The sequence below is a fragment of the Apus apus genome, chromosome 4, assembly GCF_020740795.1.
Source record: "Apus apus isolate bApuApu2 chromosome 4, bApuApu2.pri.cur, whole genome shotgun sequence".
NCBI lineage: Eukaryota > Metazoa > Chordata > Aves > Apodiformes > Apodidae > Apus > Apus apus.
In genome coordinates, this window is record NC_067285.1 from 91,898,947 (window position 1) to 91,925,963 (window position 27,017).

At 39.5% G+C, this 27,017-nt stretch overlaps 1 protein-coding gene across 8 annotated transcripts in view; it reads right to left on the minus strand.

Annotated features, from left to right (window-relative positions):
* Positions 1 to 7,594: 7,594 nt before the first annotated feature.
* TBC1D1 (TBC1 domain family member 1) overlaps positions 7,595 to 27,017 on the minus strand; it is a 109,880-nt gene continuing 90,457 nt past the window's right edge. For all 8 annotated transcript variants that reach the window (XM_051616365.1, XM_051616370.1, XM_051616366.1 and 5 more), the window contains 8 exons: positions 26,639 to 26,824; positions 25,410 to 25,571; positions 24,412 to 24,570; positions 18,599 to 18,843; positions 18,000 to 18,159; positions 13,649 to 13,818; positions 11,671 to 11,841; positions 7,595 to 9,636 (listed from right to left, as the gene is read on the minus strand). In XM_051616365.1, the coding sequence (XP_051472325.1) occupies positions 9,436 to 9,636; positions 11,671 to 11,841; positions 13,649 to 13,818; positions 18,000 to 18,159; positions 18,599 to 18,843; positions 24,412 to 24,570; positions 25,410 to 25,571; positions 26,639 to 26,824 (1,454 nt within the window). In that variant the 3' untranslated portion in view covers positions 7,595 to 9,435. The remainder of the gene's footprint in view (positions 9,637 to 11,670; positions 11,842 to 13,648; positions 13,819 to 17,999; positions 18,160 to 18,598; positions 18,844 to 24,411; positions 24,571 to 25,409; positions 25,572 to 26,638; positions 26,825 to 27,017) is intronic.

Sequence of the window (27,017 nt, forward strand, 5' to 3'; positions counted from 1 at the left end):
CGAAGAAATGCAGTTACAGACATTTTTCCCCACAGAGATCTTTTAGAAGATACGAGCTTAGGAAGGCTTCTATTGTTACAGTGGTATGCAATTCTAATGAAATAAAATGTTTTAATGCAGTGAAAAATTACACAGCTGGGAATGAACCATCTGTGCCACAGCTAGAGAATAAACATCTGGATGATGGAAACCAGCTATGACTGAAAAGGCCTTTAGGAGCCATGGTCACTGCCAGTAAATTCAACAGGAGTTCTCAGGGTGTGCTGGGACAAGATCCAATATAATCTACAAACATGGAAACAGAGGACTAACCAGAGGCATGCAGAAGACCACCAATGGAGTGTCACCTAATGTTTCTGTGACTGTCTTCCAAGAATTAGGAAAAATGGAAGGTAGTACGGAAGCCCATGACATAAGTGGTCAAGAGCAGGAAACATGCTTCATAATGTTTGCATACTCATTGTACCTTAATCAAGAGGAAGCCTTCAAGTTGACTTGATAACACTCAACGTATGTGCCCATGGAATGGTGTAGGCCCGTATGAGTGAGCTCCTTCTGTACCCCAAGCTTGCTGGGCACAGGCTAACTCCAAATTGGGAATCACACAGCTGCCATCAGGACCACACTGAGCTCAAACTTAAAAAGTTGCTTAGGAAGCAGAGCAGTAAGGTGAAATGAACTCCTCCATTTGGTAGGCTCGGTGTATCCCAGATTACAGATAGCTTTTTAAAAATCTGCCTCTAGAGGAGAGTACTAGACATGCCTTGAGAGAGTAGCCAAAGATCAGGAAGGGAGGAACTGGATTTGAAACCATGCATCAGGAATGGGACATGGTCTAACATCTGTCCTTCAGTTGCTGATGGAAAAAGCAAGATCCTGACATGCATAAAAGCTTTGAGACTGCCCATGCCTTTGGCTTCCTTACTACAGGTGAGAGGGCTAGAAGTGCCAACAACTGTTGGGCAGAAACCATACTTGGTAAAGAAGGCAATGAGGAAGAAAATGTAAAACCTTTTAAAACCTTTTTATTCCAATAGTTGATCTGCCTGATCAAAAAAGGTCTTGCTTGACCTTCTCTCCTAGATCAAACTGTCATGGAAAGAGGAAGAGTTATCATCTCTTGTCATCTACTGGATTTAATCCTGCTGGTTTTCCAGAAGTTATGCTTCACTGAAATGCACAGGATTGGAGTCAGTAGAGAGAAGGTGACTCTTGTGGACCCCACAAACTGAAGCAAGTACCTTAGTCTCCAGTGGTGGAAATTCCTCTTGACTGGCTCATCATGACATACTGATTAAGTGACAGACAACAAAGGACATATCGCAGAATTACAGAATTACATTGGTTAGAAAAGACCTTCAAGATCATAAAGTTCAACCATTTACCCAACACTGACAAGTCCTTAATTTAATATTAAGTGACAGCAGAGCTTACTGATGTTTTTGCCTTGTGTCTGTGTTACATACATGTCCCATTTTTATGCTACAAGATAAAGTAGCTGGGGGGAGGCAAATACAGAAGGGGCATTCAAGGAAAAGTATACTTTAAGCTTTTATCTGAGATCACACTGCAGTGAGTGAAAAAATTCCTGAAATCTCCAGGTCACAGCAGTGAGATGTTGCATGTTGTTTGCTCAGATCTCTCTGGAGGTCATACAAAGGGCCTGGGTAGATCTCTGCTGTCAGCTCTTTTCTCCTGAAACTCTCATTTCCCCCTTCTCTCACATACACTCATGTTCCTTTAATCATAGAACTTCCTGCTTCTTTTTTAAGAAAAAGCTGACAATTGAATTTTTTATCTTAGGCTGAGGCATAAAGTTTTAAAAAAGGGGAAACAAGAATTTACTGTATTTGGGACACACACTCAGTGAATAGTGCAGATCCACTCAAATATCCAAATATGTATTTCTTAACTTGTCCACAATTTTAAGCAATTGTTGCCTTAATCTGAACCTATTTAGTAATGTCTTGTAAACATCTGTCTCAGTTAAAACAGTACTCCTTTCTAGAACTGAGATGCTTGAACAAATTCTGAGAGAATCTGTAATGTTTCCTTTTTTTTTTTAAGATAATGCTAAAAATTTCAGATGTCTTAAGATGTTCTAAGGATAGAACATGCTGTCTATGCATGCTTGAGTTATGCTAGCATAAACTTATTTTCCCACCTACCCCATACAGAGCTTGGCAGCTACTGGAGTATGGCTAATGGCCTGCTATGGCACCTTTCACAGTAGCCCACACATCTAAGCTAGCATAGAGTAACATTAAGTAGTTATAGATGACTCCATCACACAATCCTATCAAATCCTGCAGGAGTCGAGCAAGCCACCTGCTGTTTATGCAGATATAATTTCTGTACTGGTAGGATAAAACAATTTCTGTCTCACCATCCTTTTTACTGTCTTCCTGCAAAGTCAGTGAATTAAAGCAATCCTTCTGGTCTGTTGATGTAGCCTAGCAGCTTAACACCAAGCAATTAAGTTTTGTGCAACAGACAATTAAGGCCACAGATCTGACAGTCAAACAGTAAAATCCAAATTTTGTGAATAAATAGCTTTTCCTTGTTGTTAAATACAAGCTAAGCAGCAGGTATCAGCAAGAGAAGTTCCAAGCATGAGCCTTACGATAGTCATCACATCATGAACCATCTTTGTTTCAGCCCCAGTGAGATTCCGTGTTGTAAAAGTGTCCATAACTGGAAGTTGCTACTTAAATTGTTATTTGATTGTCATTTCTAGGTACTATTGAAACTGAATCTTGTTCTCAGCACCCTGAAGATATCAGTGTATCCCAGAGATATGCCAGAGGCTGTTGGATATTTTCATATTAAAAAGTCTTCCTTTAGTTTCCACTCCAGCAAGAAGCAACCTTTCCTGAACAGATGACCAGGTTATGTGATCGAGTCTTAGCTGACTTTCTTCACTGTTTGAAAAGAACAGCACAATTTCTTCATCTAAGAATGTGATATGTCTTAAGAGAAAACTGCAGATGGAGGACATTGGGGAGACATAAATGAACCACTAATCCCATCAGTGATCTATAGCTTGCTGAGCTCAGAGTCCCAATCAGTGGTCAACTCTGCAAGCTGCTTGGCTCACCTTAACTAAAATATGGAAGAAACATACTGTTTGACTCAATTTTTTCCTTGGCAATTCCAAATCTTTGACATTGCAAAACATGTCACTATCTACACAGCCAACATCATCCTAAACACCAGGTGCTGAAAACATGGAAAAAGACTCCATACGGGAGTGTTGTAAGTATCTGTTTATCCTATAACAGTTTATGAAAGAAAAATTCTGAAAAAAGAGAATTTGGAAACTTCTTAAATGCTAATTAAAAAGTATTATTAACCTCACTTTCTAGAGAAGTAGGGGGACTCAAGATGTGGCAACACAATTTTTCTACTGAGGACCATCTTGATTAGACTTACTTGCAAATAACTAGTGAGAAATGGAAACTTGCTGTCTCGTTATTAACAGACAGATACAAAAGGTAATTGTCATATGCTATTAGCTGGAAGAAGAAAAAATGTATAACTCCTTTTTAGACAAGCAATCTAGTGTAAAATGTTAAGAAGTGTTACAGAACAGTGCTAGAAATACAGCACTTTAGAAATGTCAGGAAAATTCCCTAAAATCTCTTTAGGGTTCTGAAATGTTGCAGAAAAGTTGGGGATAGTGAGCTAGTACAAGCTTCTCCAGAAGCCCTGTTTTAATCATCTCTGTTTGCTCTGTAAGAGGAGTTTCATCATATTTTAGCATCTATAGTGCCAAAGCTTTTCTAACAGTATGGAAAGACATGATGCAATTAGAAGAAAAAATCCATTTATACAAAAGAATAAGCAGAGTCTTCTACCTAATGAAGAACCTACCGATTTGCTTTGGGTTATGCTGAAAAGGCCTACTTTGAGGCACTGAATTCTTGCAGCCTCAGGTTTGTTTAGATGAAAGGAACACTTTCTGGCAGCTACATGAGCAAATGAGTCCCCAGTGATCCACCCTAATTTAGGCTATGCAAAACTTTGTGGGTGTAAGCCACACATGTGCCTTCCAAAGGCAATGCCTGGATTGCACTCCCAAGGGTGAGCTTGGCTGCCCAGGCTGTTCTCCCTCCCACACACCTGTTCTTCTTAAGCTCCGTTAAATAAAAGTTACTGCACATCACAGGGCGTGACACAGTATAAGCCCTGTGCAGTGATCCAAGGTGCCTCAAGCAACCATGGCATTCATCCAGCTGTAGTCAAAACGTATTTTTTTTTTTTTTGGCACTTTTTGGTGTCATCAACATGCTATGCAAATACAGTGCACTGTTTGAAGTGGAAAATAATGTGATAATGGTATTTTGAAATAGATGGAAGACCAGTAAGGGCCCTTTTACACAGAGCAACCATTGTGTTGGAGATCCCTCAGCAAACCTAAGAGAACTGGCTGGCTTGCTCAATGAAGAGCAGTGGCATGTGGAGACACCTAAACAAGCTCTGACCAGCCCTGCACTGGATTCAACTGGAAGCAACTTAAGAGATCCAGCCTGAGCTGGGCAGTGGGGCTGCATGTTGGGGAGCAGCATGGGCAGGCACTGCTCTGAGGCAGAAAGAGAGCCAGGAGCTGAGGGTGACAAGCAGGCAGGCAAGGGGAGCAACTTCCTGTGGGGCTGTCCCACAATACCCAAAAAGAACAAGCAAGGGAGGATGTGGTGGTGAGGTAGGTCTGAGGTCAAGCCAGGAAGCCAAGTCTGTAGGTCAGGATCAACAAAAGTATGTGGCCAGATGCAAGTGTGGCTGCAGTGTAGCTCAGGCCAGGACCAAGTACAAGAGTCTCAGCTTAAATTCAGAGATGGAGACAGGGCAGGAAGCACCTGGCTTCTTCCAGCTTTTTGTTGAAGGGCTGCAAGGCCAGCAGGCATTGAGGCCAGAAGCTGCTGGAGGCCAGAAGTGCCTCAAAGCTAGATGTCTGCATTATCTAAGTTGCATTATCTACTTAAGCAGCCAACCCCCCAGGAGAGAGGGGCATGCACTGAGGGCACTGATACGATCCCAGCTGACTTGGCTAAGAAGTGGTGGTGTGCTCTGCCATGTTGATGTACCAGGCTGCTTTGTTACGGTGGAATCGCAGCAGCTATTGTGGTGGACTTGAAGTAAAAAAAACGTGGATTGAGCTCTTCGCTCCACTGTATGGTGGAAGAAGATCCCAAAGGAGAAAAAGCACAAGCCATGTTGTCCTCTTTGCTCTGTCCTTGGAGTCCTACTAGCTACAGTTTCATTACATCATCCTAAGTAATGGCAACTCTTATCCAGGATTGCTCTTTGAAGAAAATCCCAAGAATACTGGTTGACTGGCGATGCTGCCCCGCACTCCTTGCTGCTCAGGATTGCTGGCAGTGCACCTGCTCATGCTCAAGTGTATCAAGCAAGAGCTGGAGGGTGGTGGACACCTGCAGAGGAGGTACCTGCTAAGGAAACAATGTATTTTAGTAGGACTGAGAGAGTTACTGGGAGGGAGATATGGCTGTCAGGAAAGGACAAGGTTCCAATAACTGCACATCCCATTTTTTATTGTTTTGGAAGAGCATTGCCTGACTACTGAGTACCCATTACAGACCTTTTGGAACAGTATTTCAAACAACCAGCAAGAGAGCTTGACCACAACTTAGAAGATCTGGATTCCAGTGACAGCAACCAGTGTGAAACTGAAATACTTGGTACAAGTTCTTCTTTGTGACTCAGTTCTCACTTTAAACAAGGGAAGCCCTGTAAGAGGTGCCCTTATGAAAATGCTTTGACTTTCCCACATGACAGGCACTGTATCATCATTCTCAGATTCTGTATGAAGTAATTATCTCTAGAAATAGACAAGAGGGCAAAACAGAAAGGTACACCAAGCAGCCAGAAGTACAGGAAGTCATTAGTACCTACCACAAACTACCACTTGCACTAGTTGGAAAAAACAAACCAGAACTGGGTGACTGCACCACACCACAGCAGGTCCTCCAGCTATGTAGTGGTGGTCACTGCTGTGGTTTTAGAGGAACTGCCTGTTTCTTGTGGCACATGCCAACGTTAGTACCTTCCATGTTCCAGGCTAACCTCTCTCTGCCCTACTGCATCAATGCCATTCACTGCACACTTTGCTGCCTTTGCCATGCACCTTTGCAAGCCCAGGTTGCACATGCAAGTGAACTCCTTTCTCCTTTTTACTGTTTTTTCTTTCCTTCAAGAACTAAGCATCATTCTTGGGGATTTTTATCTGTGGAAGTGAAACAGGGAAAACACTGATTATTTCAGCTTGGATTTTCCAACAGTAGTTCATTCCTGCTCAGGACCAGCATAGAGATTTACAGGCTTTTTTTTTAGAATATTCAGCTCCCAATCAGAAACTACCGTTTCTGACTGACAGCACGTGATGACAATTTCTGCTACTCATAAAACAGGAAATATCATTTTACACATCCGTAAGGATGTTCAAATACAGAGAGTAGCTGGAAAAGGATGCAAGTATTTGGGACTAGTTCTGAGCTCTATTACACTTCCTTCTCTTACATCTGAAGAGAAAAGCTGCAAGTTTTGCCAAAGTTGGGAAGAAGGAAACTGTTATTACCTTCTTCCACACTCACTCTGGCTGCTTGAACTGGAGAAGCCTGGTGACAAAAAGCAGCACAGGATGGGGAAAGCCATACTGAAGCATCATACCATGTATCTGCTTCAGTGTAAGAAGAACAGAGAAGGAAATCAACTACATCATTTATGTTCAGACCCTGGACCAGTGGATGGCATGATCCCTCACTTTGCCAGGCACTTAGATATTTAACAAAATTGTATTTGTTCGCATATATACAAATAGAAAATGCATTTGTACCCACAGAAAACTGAACTCCCTGGTACAGTGAAACAGTTACACCTGTTTAGTCGCAAAAGCAAAAAGTTGCTTGTTATTTATTTACTGCATTTCTCCATTCTGAGAACAATGACTTTAGTTCTCATCTAATTGCACTTGCTTCTGGAATGACACTGGTGGGTTTTGCTCTTCTCCCTAGTGACTAGCAATAGGACAAGAGGAAGTGGAGTCAAGTTGCACCAGGGGAGGTTCAGACTGGATATTGGGAAAAATTTATTCACAGAAAGAGTGGTGAGGTGGTAGAGGCACCATCCCTGGAGGTGTTCAAAAAACGGGTAGATGTGGTGTTTTGGGAGCTGGTTTAGTGGTTGGGGGTTGTAGGGCAGATGGTTGGACTTAATGATCTTGAAGGTCTTTTCCAACCTTGATGATTCTATGATTCTGTGACATGAATTATCAATAGCAGGCTTGGACTAGAAGCAGTCCTCCACTTACAAAGCAAACATTACAGAAAGGAATGCATCCCTGGAGTCATGTGGAGTGTACTTCACCTTAATCAACACATGCAGATGCAGGTCCCAATATCACAACTGGATACTTTGCATCTTTATAAGAGCCTGAGAACTAAGAGTTTTCATAAATAACCACATAGATGGTACTGTACTTTCAGGGAAAATCTCATCTTACACAGTTCTGAACTGTCACCCCACCTACTATGTTTTTGTTTTTAATTGTAAAAAAACGTAAAACCATTCATGTAGGCATAGATTATTATTATTATTTTTATTGCTTTTTTAAAAAGTCAGTGTATGAATTATGGCACTATGCTGTAAAAATGCAACATTACTGAGTGTTCTAACAGTATGAGGTCCATTATGACAAGATTTTAAACATGAAGCACGAGCTTCAGTGTGGATTTCCAAATTAAAACAAAACAAAACAAAAAAGAGCCTAAGAGGTAAATAGATTAATAATAATTGATTTATCTGGATTTTCAATACTAAGTGAATACAGAGTGGATTTGCAAGAACCAGACATATTAATGATATGACAGTTAAACAAAGCTTCTACAAATTGAAGAGTAAAGTCTCTCTTTTTTCACCTACAGAGGTATTTGTTCTGCACAGTAGATGAATGTTACAGCTTTCCTATTAAGCTACAACCATAATGTGTCAGAGGGAATTGCATGAGGATAGGAAAAAAAGCAAATCAAAGCTTTTTGTACATTGCCAGTCAGAGAAAAAAAAGTGTGCTTTGAAATTTTAAAAATAAACCCATCAATTTAAGAAAAAAAAAAGTAAAATAAAACCCACATCACCATAACGAAACACTGATGCCTATCATCTCTGTGCTTGGCGTCTGAAGAAAACTATGGCACTATTCCTAAATCTGAAGCAAACCCAGACAACTGGATATTCATTAATATTATTGCACTTGTAGTAGTGGCGCTTTAACTGGCCTGAAAACTGCTTTCATTTTATTAAGGAAACTGAACATTTTATTTACATATGTAGTCTTACTTGAAAGTTGCATTGTAAAAATAATGGTGTCCTAATTCAAACTGCCTTGCCCTTTATAATCTGGCACAACATGAAACTCTTGAAATGCCTCCACTACTTCAGAAAGTCTTAAAGAATAACATTTCTGAGAGAACAGTTGGGCAGAGAGTACCAAATAAAGGGATAAAATATTGACAGTGGCATTAGTTTCCCAGTAAAAGGATGTCTTACATCACACAGCACATCAGAAATAAATAAGATGAAGCTTGAAGAGTCTGAATAGGAATCCTTGGATGATGCTGCAAGAGTCGCAGGCTTCACCAAACCAATGTTAGTGTATTTTGTTAAGCATAATGCAGAGTTACTATATACAGTAAGTTTATCAGATAATGCCAACTAACAATACATTATATTAATGGCTGTTAAACAAACAAACAAAAAAGTATTAAACCAAAGTACTTCTAAAAACAGATGGTAACCCTACAATTATGCATAGTTACATATGATGAAGTCCATGTCTCTGGAGTCCAATAGGTTGACACCTTCAAGCATCAGGAAGCAGTTTTCTGAAGCGTAAACAACATAATTAACAGAAACCAGTCAAACTGCAGGGGAATTACACTGTCAAAAATATCTCAAGTTCAACCACAAAACTCTCTGTAAATGTTACCACTGCATAGCTGCAATGGGGCAGTCATCCATTCAAAGGTTTTACACCACCCTATTTATTCAAGGGACCTTCTAAAGAATATGCTATTTAACATGGTGGTGACCTACACACAAAATATGTGATGAATACAGAGCACTTAGGTTTAGAAGCACTTATGGAAGAATCCATGACATCTTTACGGTGCATTGTGTATGACTGCATGCACTATTAAGTTTCTTCTGCTTATTATTATGTGGCATCTTACTGTTCGTAGTATTTCTACATACTGTGAAGAAAAAGCCTTCTCCCCAAGAAACCAGCTTCTCTGATATGGGAAGCCACCAAGCATGTACAATGAAGGTGACAATGTCAAACCCCCATGAATCATGACAGAAAGACCCAGTTCTTCCCTTTGTTTCTTGCTCAGCTTCTCTGCTCCATTACAACTGTGAGTATCAGTCAGCATCCATGTGTTCTTGTCTAGTAAGCAGAGGCTTCCCATCTGTATCACCAATCTTTTTCTGCATCTCTTCCACTGCTTTCATCAAAGCTGCTCGCTCCTGCTCAAGAGTGAGGATGGTCTGCTTCAATTTGCCTTCATTGGTCAGTAAAAGCTCTACTGTGGCTTCAAGGTTTTGGATCTTTCCATTAGCCACCTTTGAAAGTAAGAGGAAAGGAGGAAGGGTAGGAAAGAAAAAAATAAGGAAATTAATTAATAACTGAAATCAACTTTAAACTATTTTTTGATTAATTAATACATATAAAATTCTTTCCAAATTGCAGAGATAAAATGCAATTATTAATGTTGTTAGATCACAGCAATATGGTGTTGCCTGTAAAAAGAAACTTCCCTCTCTCAACTTGATTGCTTCAATTCTATGATTGGTTCACAATTAAAACTCAGACCAGAATGCAGAGTAATGAAATTAGAAAATTATTACTTCTGTAATTATGTACCAAAGAACTGCAGGTGAAAATAAGCCTCTCTCTATGGGTCAGTTGGGAGACATTTTTGTCCAGGCATATTTATTGAATTCCACATGCTTTGCAAAGCAAAGACAACCCAGCCTGTTAGCTGGATCCTCATTTCAATATTGAGTCTAACAAATGCTGGATTTGGAGGCAAAGGGGGAAGAGGGAATTTAGTGCAACATGCAAATGGACAACACATCTTGGAAAATTCCAAAGCAGTAGATCATTCAAACTCATCACATGAGATCTGAAGCTGAGGTACTATGACAAAAGCAGAGATCTGTTTGGAAGTTTCAGCACTGGATAACATTGGGAGATTAGATGGTCTTGGCTTTCAAGGAAGTATTTGCCTTTCTGATGAACTCACTGTCCTCCATGCAACTATGGTAGGTTTAAAAGTTCAGCCTTTGGGGGCAAAATATTGACAAACCATGACCTGCATTGTTTGGTGATGCATTTTCCTTCCATGAGGAATGGGTCGTGTTTTACCATAGGAAACAAAGGCTAATAGGCCCACCACCAAGACAAAGGGATTGCTCCAACACTAGACAGTAAAATTCCCAACTAAGATGTTAGGTTCTGATTTGCCAGCATTCAGGTGGAGAAGAGCTTTGTGAAAAACTGCTTAGGGCTGCAAAGACTTTAGGGGAGGGAGGTGGTAGAAGATCCCCTGATGTCGGAATCTATAGGACATGACATCTTGAATCACGTCCCAGAAGTCCCTTTCCCACATGCTGTGTTCAACAGTTTCCTTGCCTGTGTGCCTGACGCTTTAAGAAAACATCTCAAGGAAAGAGCTATTCCTCTGACTTCTTTAAGGCTCATCTTAGAACCTGAAATAGGTTCAGATATCAGAGGATCAGAATTTACAGCTTAAGCAAATTTTTGTTAGAAGAGGAAATCAAAGTCTGCATGGCTATCTTTGGCTAGGTTGTCCTGATACGGGACCAATGGCTGAGAAACATGAACTCGTTTCCTCACCTACCACCTTACAAAGTCTACATCTTTAACAATAATTGAGAGGCTTGAAATGTCTCCTTACCCTTGAAGTCCCCTTTCTCCATCAATCTAAATGCACAGTGAAAAGTTTTATAACAAATGTCCTGTTATAAAGCAGCCAGAAAGCTGACTTCTTTAACAGTTTAGTGAAAAATAACCCCCATAGAGACCAGCTGTACTGCCTCTGAAAAAGCTGCAGATTGAAAAGGCACCAAGCATATATAAGAAATTATTATTTCACATATTGTCTAAACAATCTGGATAACAGTTTAAAAAATCTTGTAAGAAACAGTAGTACATCTTCATAGACAATGTGCCCCATATCTGATCTATCTCTAAATTGTGACCCTGGCATTGGCTTTCCCATTCGTGATAAACCAGTATCCTCACTGTAATAAAGCAGTGACTGAAAATATAAAAATGAATTTGAGAAAGCACTTTGTGTATTGTTAGTCATCTTCTACAGCTATGATTTTAATTACAAGAGAAGAGAGAGCACAATGAGTCAACTTCTCACTAACTGCAAGCATATGCTCTATCCACCCCCTTCTCAGAATTTCTTCTGCATTTAAAATTCAAAGGCTAAACTAAGTAAAATTGCAAATAGCTGTATTTTAAAGTCACTAGACCAAATGCCAGTCCCTCCTGTACCTTGCTGTAGGATGATGTCTTCTGAAAAGGTGGATAAGTTAAGAGTGTTTATGAAATATAAATTGTACCTGCAGTTCTTCCAGGAGATCAAAGTTCTGTTTGCGCAGGCTACTGTTTGCCTTTTCTAATTTATCCAGTCTCTGATTGTCATTTAAAGATGAATCTATAAGCTCATCCTGAAGCACATGGTATTCAACTTCGTAAGCTTGCAACTGCTTAGCAATATCCATTTCAAACACCTGTTGTATATAAAAAGATTATTAAGTGCTGTGCAGATATATAGCTCATTCAATGCTTTACAACCTATGGATCTAGACTAGGATATCTAACCTGTGTGTACAAAAAAAGGACTTAATTTTTGGCACTCACATTTCCCACTCTGGAAATGGCAAGACTGAGGCAGTAGAATGCAATATATTGGCATGGTCCACTTAATTTTGCCTGACTTCAGCAAAATCACTTACACTAAGTTTTTCAAGAAGTCTAGACTCTGTAGGGTGTTTCCCTTTTTACATTTCAAATTTAATGCATCTCAGTTTTGCCTAAACCCTCCTAGACATACTCAGAATTTGATGTCACTTTGGAATAGTGTGGTCCAAGCCCATGTGCCAGATGTACAAGTGTAAGGCTAAGTAGAATGAAAGCTTTAAATGAAAAACAGTAAACATTGCTAGGTTTACTTATGATTCTACTGTACTCCTAGAGAATGAAAGAAAATTAAATAATCTATCCTTACACTAATACACTTAATGGAAACATGAAATGTCAAAGCAGATTTCTCTTATTGTTAACTATGAATCACTGAAATGAGTGCTCAGTCTTACACATGAATCTTAAGAAAAAACTTTATTTTAAAAGCAGATAAATTGAGGTGCACAGAGTGACCCAAAGGAAGAAAATGCTACTATTGTATTTTCTTTTTTCTGGGTTTTGGCAAACATCTCCCTACAAATTAATCAGGAAATATGACTCTAATATCGCTGAGCTAGTTATCTCCTCTGAAAGTGGTGAGGAAGGTGGTAAATGAAAAAGGCAAGTGTGCCAATCATAGAACATACTAGAAACAAAAGTTGATTTAAAAATGCATCTGGAAAATAGCCCAAGAGTAGAAGTTCAAGGGTTATTCTTTATTTTTAAATCTTTTGCACTTTATTCCTTTTGGAAATGCACCAAAAATCAAATTCTATTTTAAATACCTGATGAAATAACAAGAATTATCTCCTATCTTATTTATCTACTTTGTCTACCAAACTTTAACTGCTGGATATGATTAAAGAAAACATCAGTTTATGAATGCATATTTATATGCTATGTTACATATGCTATGAAAAAGAAAAATAGTTGTACAGCAGCAGAAATACACATACTAAGCATCTAACTACAGAAAGCTGAAACACAAATTTAATTTCAGTCTGGCTACACATATGGAACTTTCATTTTCTGTAGGTCTGAGAATCTCCAGAGAACACACACTGTAGAAATTTCAATAAAACAAATGGTGCCATTCAGCACGGCAGAATGTCAGTTCCTCTCGTGACCTCTGCCACTTCTAGCCTCTGTGCTCTTGAAAAGGGAGGGAAATCCCTGCGGTCATACCCAGAGTATCAAGTCTGAAAGGGGGGAAATATGAGGCAAATCAAAAGCTCGACTTGAAAATTAGCTAACTGAAGGCATGTTAGGGCATGTAAACCAAAGGCCATGCTACAGAAGATGTGAGGAGGATGGGGATTAGCCCAGGAGCTCTGTATGGACTGCAGGGCTGGTCAAACAGCTGCTCTTTTCAAGGCAGCCCTGATCAAAGCGGGAGAACCGCTCTCCCTTCAAGCCACTTCTACCCGCCCACTTCACATTTAGAGCAGTGAGAGCTGCCTAAACAGAGTATCTCACCCTCCTCCTGCTCAAAGCCAATGGCTTTCGGCAGGTGACCTAAGTGGTGCAAGTTTTTAGCTTGAAGTAACATGATGCACAGTTGTGATCCTTCTGTCAATAACTGGCTAGACAGAGCGTTTCTTTGCATACTACTAGTATGTTCAGATTGTTTCATACCTGACTAATGGTCTTTTCCATCTGTACCAATCCCAAGTTGGGGAGAGTGCTTTTAATAAAATCAACAATAGTTTCTAGGTTCTCATGCTGCAGAATCAAGGGCTTGTGGCTTCCCAAAAGGCTTAAAGCCACTTTAAATATAGCTTCTGATCCTTGAAGTAAGAGCATATCTGTGAAAACAAAGAAAAAACAGAGTACATCAGGCAAGTACATCTTTTGACAGAAATATTAAAACAGTAAAATATCCAAGGACAACAACTTCTCTTAGGAGCACATCTGGAGACTAGATAAACCCTGTCAGACAATGTGCTTTTATTACTGTGGCTATGGCTTTAGAAGTTTTGTAGGATCAAGATTATTACTGTGACTAACACAATCAATTATTAATTTGTTAGTAAGTTTTCATTAAAAAAAAAAATCAAATTAAAATTTAAGATAAATACACAATAAACCAGGTGGTCAAGTTTGTCATGTGTTGCCACTTTTTAATGTTTGTAGTATTTTTCTGGGTTTTGAGATGTTCATAGGAACCTAAATTTGAATAGAGTTATAATCCTAATGCCACTGAGAAATCCTAACGCAACAGGCAAAACTACACCCGAAGACACAACCAAAGACCTGAAGTTCTGGTCTTTTCTCACTTGGTGGAGAAAGCTACAAAATCTCAGTAATACAACATTGAGCTTATAAGTCTGAGTGTGCACTTTCCGGCAGCCTCAAGTTTAATGTGCATGTGCTTATTTTTAGTATGCATCTCAACCACTTATGTTAATATTCTAATAAGTACCCTGAAATCTTAGTAATACAGCTTAAGTGTTAATACTGCAGGTGGCCCTGCAATGACAGCACATGGCGTACATTCAAGCACACTGAAACCACAGTATATAGTGACCTTTCAATGCAGCTTCCTCTCTTTTCTTTTTCTTTACAAATTGTCTATGTCTTTATAGATGAAAGAAACAGAAGACTGCAATGAAATAATTGGAAAAGAAATCCATCTTCACAAACCCATCTGTCCACAGTATAAACAGCATTGCCCTGCATTTGACTTCCCTGCTACTATAACTCAGAATCTGCTGCTGATTTTATTGAGAGACTCACTATAGGCAAAAGCATCTAACATATAAAACAATACTGGTGGAGGTGGAAAAGGAACAGAGGATACTGTGGCTTTTCTCCATATTTCCTAAATATATTTTTTAAGGGCTTTTCTCTTGCTCTTTCCCTTCCTTGTCTTTGAAGCTATGAATAAAATCACAATCATTTAAGAAGTAGCACAATGACACCAAATAAATAGTGTCTTAATGATTTGGGGGGTGGGGAGGGAAGAAAAGAGTAAAGAGAAAATACCTACCACACAGTAAAGGAAACAACCCCTAGCAAAACCACAAGTATCTCATATGAAAACACTTAATAACTGCCCTTCTTAGTAAAAGCAACTTCTCTTTTCAAAATTGTATCAGAATGAAATTCCCCCTTGCACTTTTTTGCCTGGCATAGTGCAGCCATAACTCATTTTGCTTTTCTCTCTCTCTGAGAAAGAAAAGCACAAGTAGTAACTAACCATGCATCTTGCACTTTGCTGCCATTTGTCCTAAAACTGGTGTAAAATTTTTCAACTCTGATTCTATGTGAATTGCAAAGGCAGGAATGATTGAAAAGTGGTAACAGAGCAGGCATCTGCCTCAATTCTCTAATGAAACTGAAAACTATGGGAAAATGGTTTATAGGAACAGCTCTGTATTAGGCCAGGGAACGCTGAAGAACACCTAGGAAACTTGAAGTGAAAAAAACTGAGCTGAAAAGAATATTTATGATGCAGCACCTGCCCCATAAAGACACACAGATTAACTCAAGGTGACCTATAAGTTGTTGATTAATGTCTTTATAAGCTGAGCAGGTAATATACAACTGAAATCCTTCTCTCATTTAAAACAGCAAGTGCTTAACAAAGATGTGTTTGTTATCCACTCCCCACGCTTCCCGTTAAGTGGGCTACCAGCCAACAGCAGTACAGTGAGGGTACCCAAATTAATGTCAACATGACTGGAAGCCTACAGGATTAGAAAAAAAGAAAAAGTTTTATCTAAAATCTTGAAACAAAATAAACACTATTCTACCAAGTGTCCTCCATTAGTAAGTAGGAGTATTAAAGAACACTTCTTTGTTAAAGCTGATTATTTAATAGCAGTGGGGCTTCAAATATGAAGGGTTCAGAGGTACCATGTCAGAAAACAGAAGTGCCATCTTGCAATCTTAGTAAACTATAGATGAGTTTCTTAAAAAATTAAAAGGAACATTATTTCATCCAAAGGGTTTTCACAAGTGAGCAATGAAAATGTACGTGTATTCTGCAAGTGTGCAACACACAGGTCAGAACTGATTGGATCCTGACTTGCCATGTGCTAAGGACAGCCACCAGCAAAGAGGTTGCTCTAGCCTTTTTTGGTTTATAGTTGTGTTTCAGAGTCTTTACCATGGGTGAAGATGAGATTTTACTTTCCAATGTAAAAGAATCTCCAATATTATTGACTTACATACATCTATTAAATAGTGTTTTAAGGAAATTACTGAATACTCAGAAACATTAAGAACTGAAAGTGTTGGTCATTCTGAACTTCCACTCTACAAAATATCAGAGACCTTTAACAGTTTCAGTCACACATGCTTTCCTGTTCTTGACCTAAAATCAGTCCTGTGAAAATCATGTATCTGTCTTCTATTCTAATGTAAAATCTTTGCTTTCTAAAGCCCTACAATCATCCAATGATGGACTATAGAATGGTTTGGGTTGGAAGGGTCCTTAAAGATCACCCAGTTCCAACGCCCCTGCCATGCGCAGGGACACCTCCCACTAGAGCAGATTGCTCAAAGCCCCATCCAACCTGAACACTTCCAGGGAGGGGAGAATCCACATCTGCTCTGGGCTACCTGTTCCACAGTGTCTCACCACCTCCACAGTAAACGATTTATTGTAATATCTGATTCAAAATCTACCCTCTTCCAGCTTAAAACCACTACACTTCATTCTATCACAACATGCCCTTGCAAAAAGTCCCTCTTCAGTTTTCCTGTAGGCCCTTTAGTGAAGCCACCAACCACCTCCACATTTTCCAAGTGGCTCAGCAGAGCCTTCAGGGGGATCTGCTCCATGATCTTGCTGAGCACACAGGTGAGACTGACTGGCCTGTAGTTCAGTGGGTCTTCTTTTTTTCCCTTTTTTGAAAATCAGGGACTTAGGATGCAAATCACAGGACCTGTAGTTCTACTTAGCTATATGCCATGATTCTCACCATGATTGCTTCTAGCACTACTTTTGGCATGTCCTTAAACAGAAACAGGATACAATTCTTGTTGGTTCTTCTTTGAATCTATATCCATTATTTGTTATTGTGGTAGATGAGACTACAATTTTTGTCAGGAAATTGCCAATGTTAATACCCTAATAAAGAATTGCTTCATTACATCTCTTAAGTGAGACCGACAAGAGAAATAAAAATAGCTTCTCATTAGAAGAGAGGAATCAGTGGGGAAAGCTCTAATCCACCCTGCTTATCATGGATGAACCAGTACCACATAATGAAATTGAAAAACAAAGTGAAAAGGAAATAAAGCATCTTTTCAAACACCAAATAGTTAAATCTATGAAATAGACATCTGTAAGACATCATCAAGGTAAATTCTCAATTGGAATTTAATTTTAATAAAAAATAACTTTGCTTTTGTAGATTCCAAAAACAGGTAACAGAAGTGACTTTAGTGCCCAAGCCCTGTATGCTTCCAAATATTTTTGGAAAGTGAGATTATCAGTCAAGCTAAAATCATAAGGATAACAAATACTATTTTTCTGTAGAGTAAATCCAGGATTAAACTGCAAGGGCCAACACTGTGTGTGTTTTAAAAACATAGCCCTCAAAATCCTTTTCCACTGACACTGTTGGAGACAATAATGGAGTAAATGGATATATTTCTCAGATGATGCCTTTGTTACATCTCTTTTTCAGCTTAAAACTAACTGTAGGTGCTGAATTGCCATTGTCATAACACCATGTCTTCATGGCATCACATTGCACAACCTCTCTACAAATGGTGACAGGGTGGAAAAAGGTAACAACGAGGATGAAAAGACAGGACAGTTTGGGATTGTCACATGCTTTTCTCCTCTCTCATTCCGTTTTACTGTAAATATTACATGCTCCACAAGGTGACCCCTGTTGTTCTCTTCACCAACAGTAAGTACAATACTTCTCCTGGGTGTCTTAAACAGGTTGGAAAATAATGCTGTTCCTACTAACAGGATTCCAAATAAAAGACGTCAAAAAGAACAGACAGACATTTTAAGACAAATTACCAAACACTCTGGCTACAAATCCAAGAGGAAACTGGGAGGCAAACATGGTGAGAAACCAGGGAGCAGCATAGAGGCTGGGGCCAATCTCATGTTCCTCTAGGTGGTTATAGAGATCTCGGTGGTAGTCATGAAGAAGTCGAGACAGTTGATACATCTGGATCTGCATGGAATAAGAACACAGAGACTAAAGATAAACATGTTTTAACATTCATGGTAGCCAAGCCCATGCTCCATATCCCTACTATAAAAGGTAAAGACATTCGTAAATTGGTATGTGTTAAATTGTGTTAAAAAATACTCAGAAGCCACCTAAAAGATCCAGGATGGTCATCTGTGAGCCTGCAACAGGTTTATTTGCAGGGTTATTTGAACCTCATACAACATGTAACAGAATTCTTCCTATTTATGGTTTTCATAGTTTCCCCAGTAGTCTTTATGTGAAACTAGTGCATTTAAGTTGATGCATTCTTTTCCCACATTATCCTTCCCGTTTTCAGGACTGAATTTAAGTTCAAGTCCAGATTTTGACAAAGCTATCTATACTGCATTATTATAATTTAACATTTGTTTTCTTTTATTTAAAAAACGTGAAATCATACCTGTAAAATTGTCATGTCAGGACGATATTGTTTTCTCAGGCCCATGTCAAACATGAGAAACTTCAGCATTTTAAAAGCATCTTCTTCACTCATATGAAGTAGCAGAACTCCTGCTACAAAACTAAGGCCCTGGCAATATCCTACTTCCTGGTCCAGAAGTGAATAGGCCTTCAAAATATTGTAGAGTGAGAGCTGACCAGCTCCCAGCTGTGCTGAGAAGTATGGATGTGTTGGAAATGTGCGCCCTGTAAAAACAGCTGGAGTTAGTGACTTAAACTAAAAAATAAGCAAATGAAAAAAAACCCTTGCTGGTTATCAAATGAAACCATCTTTCAAAAAGGTAGATTCTTTTAAAAGGTGCTTTCTGAGTCAATGCACAGGAAGACTAAGGAAGTTAACAATACAAAACAATTGACACATACTCTACTGCTCTCTTGTTACAATAGCCGCAAAATTAATTTAGAAATTGTCAAGGGATGGAAACAGATTGTTTTTTGGAACATCTGAATAACTGGCTCTTAAGGCTGGCCCTTGATCAGTTTCTTAAGGGGCTTATAGCAGCTGGTTGCCTATAATAGTGTAGGGCTCAATTCAGTGGCTTGATGAGCCAGACAGTCCTCTTTTCTTGATTAAAAAGTGTTAGCTTTTAGACAACTATTAGGATCCAGGCACAGAACATCTGAGCTGAGTGGAAGCCCTTTCCCTTTCTCTTCTTTTTTCCCCCCCCGCCTCCAGTATATGTGTCTCTTGTCACCTTCCTCCTTGCCATGGTCACTCCCAGTCTTATGGGTCCTTCTTGCTTTCTTGCAGCACGAAGCTTGGACTCTTCCACAATCTGATCCAGTTCACTAAACAGGCGGAAAACTCCTCTTTTACATGAGGTTAGTTGTTCTGCCCTGTTGCTCAGCTGTGTCAGCTCCAGGAGACATACATACCATGTGTACCAGCACAAGTGACAAGTGCTTGGAGAGTGGGAGTTGGCTGTTGGAGCAAAACTTTCACTTGGCAGCAACAGGCTCTCCCCACATTTCTTTAAATCCCAACCCTAAGGTAAACTACAGTAATTGTAGAGCTGCAGGAGTACAACTGACCCATTTCCAGTCCTTCAGTACTATAACAAGACAATGGATGACTTCCACCCCAGACTGGCTTGTCTGTAAACTTTCATGCAGAGCTGGGACCCACGTCCTTAAACCAAACCAACCCAGCTAGGTAACTTACACAATCAGTTTGATCCACACAATTTAATTAGTGAATAAAAACTCCATTGTTGTTTGTTGGTTTTTTTCCTGCAGCCCTCACAGTATGAAGAATTGTGCAGCATCTGACAGATGCTACATACACATTATGTGAGAGTGCAGCCAACAGAGGCAGCCAACTGGCACAGCACTTTGTGCAGCAGCTTCTGGGCTTTGCTTCTTTGAGCTCTTGAGCATCTGGATACTTTGTCTGGGATTGCCAGGCGATTCATGAAGGTCAACAAAGAGAAGTCAAAAAATCCTGCACTTAGGGAGGAACAACCACATGCAACAGTCTATGCTGGGGGCCAGCCAGCTGGAAAGTAGCTTTCTTAACAGGACCTAGGGATACTGGTGGTAACTAAATTGAACATGAACCAACAATGTGCCCTTGAAGCAAACAAAGCTTATGGTATCTTGGGGTGTACTAAAAGGAGTACTGCTAGCAGTTCAAGGGAGGTGATCCTTCCCCTCTAATCAGCACTGATGAGACCACACCTGGAGCACTGTGTCCAGTTCTGGGCTCCATAGTACAAGAGTGACATGGACATACTGGAGAAAGTACAGCAAAGGGCCACTAAGATGATGAAGGGACTGCAGCATCTCCAGTGAAGAAAGGCTGAGAGAGCTGGGACTGTTCAGCCTCGTGAAGAAAAGGCTCAGGGGAATCCTATGAATGTGCACAAATACTCAGTGGGGAAAAATGAAGAGTGAGCCAGGCTCTTCTCAGTAATCCCATTAACAGGACAAAAGGCAATGGGCACAAATTGAAATACAGGAAATTCCACCTAACAGAAGAAAAAAATATTTTTTATTGTAAAGGTGGCCAGACCCTGGCACAGGTTGCCTAGAGAGGTTGCAGAGTCTCCACCTATGGACATATTCAAAACCTGAGTGAACATGGTCCTGGTCAACCTGGTTTAGATGACCCTGCTTTGAAGCAGGGATGTTACAACAAATGGTCTCAAAAGCTCTCTTTCAACCTCAACCACTCTGTGGTTCTGTGAACAGAGACATGAAAGGCTTCACTTATAAAGGTGTTGTTTTTTTCCCCAAAACTTTTCCAAAAGGGGATATTTTCATTTCTAGGAAAAAAAAAAACCAACAACCCTTCCTCCTATCAGATTTCCCCTGTGAAATATCTCAGTGGGAAAGAAATTTGAATACTTCTTTTGTTCTAGTATTAAATGAAGCTTGATTTCTGTTGCCCACTGGTGAAATACCACCCCACCCTTTAGCTCCTGGAATGCTGCTGGGCTGCCAGATAATATTAGAGCTCCTGTTTCCAGAAGACAAAGCCCAGGGCAGAGCTGCCATAGCTCATCACATGCGACACTGGAATTCAGTTTCTGAACTAGGCTGTCACAGAGTTGAACCTTACAGAAGAAATATTTCTAGCTTCCAGATGAGAAGGAGCTCGTGTTCCTTTGCAAAGGAAACCTCTGTATGAATGACAAGTTATTACAGCACAGTCTAAAGGCAGACCTGTACTGCCTCACTCATGTAGCAATGCTCCTTTCATGTAAGTCATGATGAAAAGTTACAAGCTGAGCAAGAATAAAAATGCAAAGAAGTTCTAATAAACAGTAAATTGAGAAGGAACAGAACTGCTAAACTCACAAGCCGATTTGTTTCTGAGTGCCCTGGTGGTGCCTTAACTAGGAGTTTTACCTTTTACTCAGGACCAAACAACTCCTGGCCCTGCTGAAAAGAGACTCTAAATAAACCGTGATACCTTAAGAGCACCAGAATGAGAAAGTAAGTACCTACTGCTTTATTTTTGAAATGTAATAAAACAAAACATACTTTACTACTGTATTTAGCAAACACTTGGTTTCCCACACTGACAGCATCTGGAAGTCACTTTACCCTACTTTACTGGGAGAAGAAATCATCTACTGAACATGACTTTGCTGTTTGGGGGCTGAAATCCCCAATGACAGCAGTGGTTGTGCAAGTGGGGCCACAAAAGGAAACAAAGAAAAAAGCCTTCAGGGAATTGTGGCTTTGTTCTTGTCCAGTTAATGAAATAGCACTGACATGTAAACTGGGCCAGGAAGGCAGCTGCTGTACTTTACCTCTGCATCCAGGTGCACACTGCTGCCTCATGCTTGGAAAGCACTATTTATAGCTGAAGATGCATCTCTTCAACCAAGTGTATGCAATACTGTTGCAACTTTGGCTAACATTGTGTTAGCAAGACCTCTTCAATTTAATTTGAGAAAGCTTTTTTAATATCATAACCACATATTGAAAGCACAGGTTTTTCTCTCAAGGGAGAAATGCATGCTTTCAGAAGGATTCTTGAAGATCTAAGAGAAAATGCTTCTGATAGTCTGAAGGAACACAAGTCAGAACATGCACTTTCCTTCTAGCTGTCTATCCAGTTATGCTGTTACTGTGCAGCACTACTCTATTTCCATGTGAATCACTAGGAAGTCTTCAGCTTTCTAGTTTCATCTTGCTGAAATAATAGGGCCCGATCCTTCACTCATCTAATGGGCTAGCAAATAGTTCCCTGGCAAAAACATGTTGCATGAAAAAACCACCATGAAGTTACTGATTTGCCAAGACATGCAGTAATTTCTACAAGCAGAGCACACAGCTAAGAGGAGACAGTGTTCATGTGCAGAACCAGGCAGAAAGTAAGAACAGCTTGCTGAGCCAGCAAGCCCCTATCTGTCTGGGAATTGTCCCACCCCATCCCTTCTGCTGAAGGTGTTCAATTTACTATTGCAGCACAAAAATATTCACTCCATACTGAGGAACTTCAGTGCAACAGAATCCAAATGTTCATTGCCAGGGGTATCAACACCCGCTACACTGACTTGACTGATAGGTACTTGCTAGTGAATTATCTCTGGTTGCACACACAGAGCTCTCTCAAAAACAAAAGACTGCTTCTGGCACTGTGCCATCCAGGGAAATTCCTAGAATTGTGTGACAAAATCTGAAGGGAAACAATTTACCTACATTGCAACTGCCTATTCCCAGCTGGCACAGTTCAGTGTAAGATTATCCCACATACAGGAGCTCTTGAAAAACACCAGCTCCTGCCTTCCCAGACAATAAACTGCGTTAAAATATTCAAGGAAGGAGAAAACAGTATCTTAAAAATATCCACAACTGTATTTTCATGAGGATAATCTGTAGATTATCTGTAAAAACCTTCTAATTCAGCCATATACGAGTAAACTGTTACAGGCTTGCATCAGATGGCTTACATTCAAACACAAATACTTTTTGCAGGGTAAAAGTTAGAAGTGTGAACATCTGACTCAACAATGGTATATATTTGAGTAATTACTGTCATGTTAGAAATGCTTTAATGACTACAACAGATTCCACTGAATACTTAAACCAGCAGAGGAGCAGCCATGTGCTGCTTGGGGACAGGACCGGAGAGAAAAGGGAACAGCCTTCATAAGGGAAGATAGAAAGAATGGCAAGAAGCACCTCTGTGAGGTCTGCAAAACAAATCGCTGACTCGTGGGAGCTTCTCAGATGGAGAGGTCACTGGTATTGATACAGAGCTTAACAAAACCATCTGGGAGCAGTAGCAACAATGTTTAACAGTGATGCACATCTTACAGAGCATACTGACTTTTAGTCTCATTAAATATTCCCAGGTTTTGTTATTGCCTTAGTCTAGCAGTGGAAAGAGTCAATTAAAGACAATCTCACACAAAGGAACTAAAAGAGATAAAGGAAGAGGACCAGGAAAAGTACAAGGAAGGGTTAAAAATTGCTTATTTTTTTGAGGCATAGGGAGACTGCTCTTTCACAATCATCTGGAGCAATCTCTTCTGCTCCTACCCTAAAACAATCAATTGTGTTTCCTTCTACTACTAGAAAAAACTTTGAGTGTTGAAAAATAAATGTGAGGAAAAACAGAAAACTCTACTCAAGATGACCAAAAGCCTGTCTCAAGCCCACCTACTAGCTACTTCAAGTTTAAAAGCCTTGGTTCCTCATCTCTCTCTACTGAAGTATATGTGACCTCCACAGAATAAGTCACTATCCCTAAATCAGGAGCCAGCTACTGCTTAAAATCAGGCAGTGTGAGTAACCTGCCTTGAAAAGAACTTATTTCAGAACTGTTTTATTACAAGTACAAATATCAATAGCTAGTAACTACCTATAAAAAAAAGAAGCAAAAAGCAAACCTTCTGCATTATTTCAAGTAAAAGTGTTTGGCAGAGACAGCAGATACTGGACATGAGGAATTAACAGCACGTTATTCAACAGCCTGCACTTAAACACTGACTTTCTTCCTTGACAATGTGTATTCCATGGGCCTGTGGAGTTCACTGTCAATATCATACAGGTGCATCACAGGTGCATCTAGCGACTTCTTATTACCACACATTGCAAAGGACCTCTGTGCTTGAAATGCCTATTTTTCGTTTTCCTAATGGTGTCAAGTAATAGTTCTCACACCAGATCAAAAGCAACTCATGTAACAACCTTTTATTAAATGGTGAGAGGCTTTTTTGCATGTTAGCTTCTTTTATTTAACTCTCTTCCAGAGGTTATAAAACCCTTATCTTAATTTCAGATGACTACTGTACTTACCTAGGTCAATAAGTATTGCATGTTGCTGGGAAGTCAGTTGTTTTAGGAGCTCTTTATAAGGTATGTCCTTTGGTTGTTGTTTACTTGGAAACTGATGTTTAAGATGGTATTGCTCTGCTAGAAATTTCCAGATCTCCCCACGGTGGTGACGTGGTACTCCTGAGAGAAGAAAGTAATTAAAAGTAATTTGTACTCATACTGAAAGTTCAGCTGTAGTTGAGCTAACAGGGCTGAGGAACTGAAGATCCATATCTGCTATATATGTAAGAAGATCCCAACCTGCTAGATCCATCCAGCTCCAGTAGACCATAGAAGCAGATCAAACTACAGTGCTTATACTTATACTCAACCAGTGAGACATCAGCATCTTAACGGGAATTTTAAGGTAGAAACAGAGTGAGCTGCCTAAGTCTAAGGTTACCACTTACATCCAGTCTGAGAAGGGAAGGGGCAGCAAAAATTGCAGTACTTCTCTCTGAAAGTTCTATGCTTATCTCCCATTTTTCCATGTAAAGTACACAATAAAGCACTTCAATAGAACTAATGAACATTTTTCACTCCTACAGCACTGACACTGCTGTTAGGAGTACGTTTTAAGAAAGAAACATGCACATACACCTAAAGAATAAACAAGAACAAATGAGATTTGATCTAGAGACTACAACAGAAGGCAAACAATAAAAAAACAGGTTTTTCTAGTTTTGCTGTTGGTTTGCTGAATGACCAGTACAAATAAAAATGTTTTAAAGCTTGACTTTCTTTCTCTATAAAAAAGGATTACTCTACTTAACTATTTCACATAGGTAATGGCAGCCTTCATTTGAATCTATATGCAAAGCTCCAAAGTAACAGAAGGGTTATTATTACATACATACATACCTTATTCAGCACAAGACTGACACTATTACAGTTTAAACTAACTAAATTTTTTTGGACTACTTTTTTCTTTTGGTATATATGTAGCACATGGATGACAGTAACAGTAGGATAAACCTTACCTTGCCCAACAGCAGAGTGTATTTTTTCCACATCAAATTTAATTTTTGATCTTCCAGGTGTACTCAACATTTTTTCCCAAATCAAAGTTACATCTTTTAAGCATGGTGTGATTTCTTCATAGTCAAGCTTCAGACGTCTGTTCTGTAAATTGTTTTCTGAAGCTGGGAAGAAACATAATGAATACAACAGTTAATATTGTTTGCTATTTGTAAAACGGAGTGATTAAACTTAGAACTTACTCGTCCAATCCACCTAAAATTAAACCCTGTAATTCTGAAACACTTCACGTCTAAAATGCTCTGATTGTGGTGTTTGGCTTTGGTTGTTTGGTTTTGTTTTTTTTTTAAGATTTCACATGCAATATTAACTGTGTTTGGCCTGTTAAATTAAGCTCCTTACAGCTGGTCAACTCTTAAATCTGAAGAAACATGAGAGATGATGACTAATAAAATAAATGCAGGATTTTCCTAACAGGATTTTTTGATTTCCCAACTCTTAAAGAAACTCCCTTTCTGAATATTTAAAATCAGCCACATAAACACTTCTGTCTGTTTGTATCTTCAAAGGAGCAGCTCTCAAGGGCAATCACTTGTAATTCTGTATGCAGCTGCTATGTGTGTTCTTGATCAGATCCATTTTTTCATGTAGAAACTGCCACCACAATGGATTTGTTAAAAGTTATGCATTCAGCAGAAGAAACTTTTGGTTAAAAACAACTGCAAACTCCAGTTTCTCAAGCTCCTTCTCAGCACCCTTCTGACTGATCTAAGTCATTACTACTCCATACAAACCTTGCTGCACAGTGTATGTACACAGGCAGGCAACCCAGAGAAGTCCACAACCTTAAGAACTTCAACTTCAAGACTAACTAAAACAGAACATTGCAATGACCAATACTAGACCTATGGATGCAAATGCAGAAAAGAATTCAGTTCACAATAGTGATTATGCTAATTCCTTGTCAGAGCTTCTAGACATCAGCCTTAAAAAATGAGCCATAGTAAAATTAAGAGGACAAATTGAGATCAAGTAAACAATAAGGTGATTAAAAAAAAACAAAAGGTGTAAATTGTAACCTATCCTAATGAGAGATGAGGGAGATTATGCTAAACTGATTTACCTGGCTGTTCCGAAAATGTTTCATTCAAGCTTGGTCCAATCCACTGCCAAGGCCACAGGGCAAAGTGAACTTGTATTAAAGGAGGGTGTAAGCAAGAACTTCACCAACCTTGTAACTTCTGGTTTTCTTTCTCCATTCTGAGGAGCAGTATCTGCTGAATAATGGCTTTCTTCCACAACTCACGAAGCTCACGGGGTGTCCGTTTCCTTTCTTCTTTCACTGGCCCAAATGGACCGTCTTCACAGACTGGTTCCAATGGGGATCTTGGTGGAAGTTCTCCCAATTCAGAGTAATCTTCAAAAGAGAGAAGCTGTTGTGAACTACTTGGATTTCATAAACAGGTGAATGAAGGGACATGTTTTCAAAGACTGTATGTACATACGTACACATATACACACACACACATCGATATAGGAGATAGCAATACCAAGCAAGGTTTCTCAAATGACAGTTTCAAGCAGATTTACAAGCTGCTTCTAAATAAGAA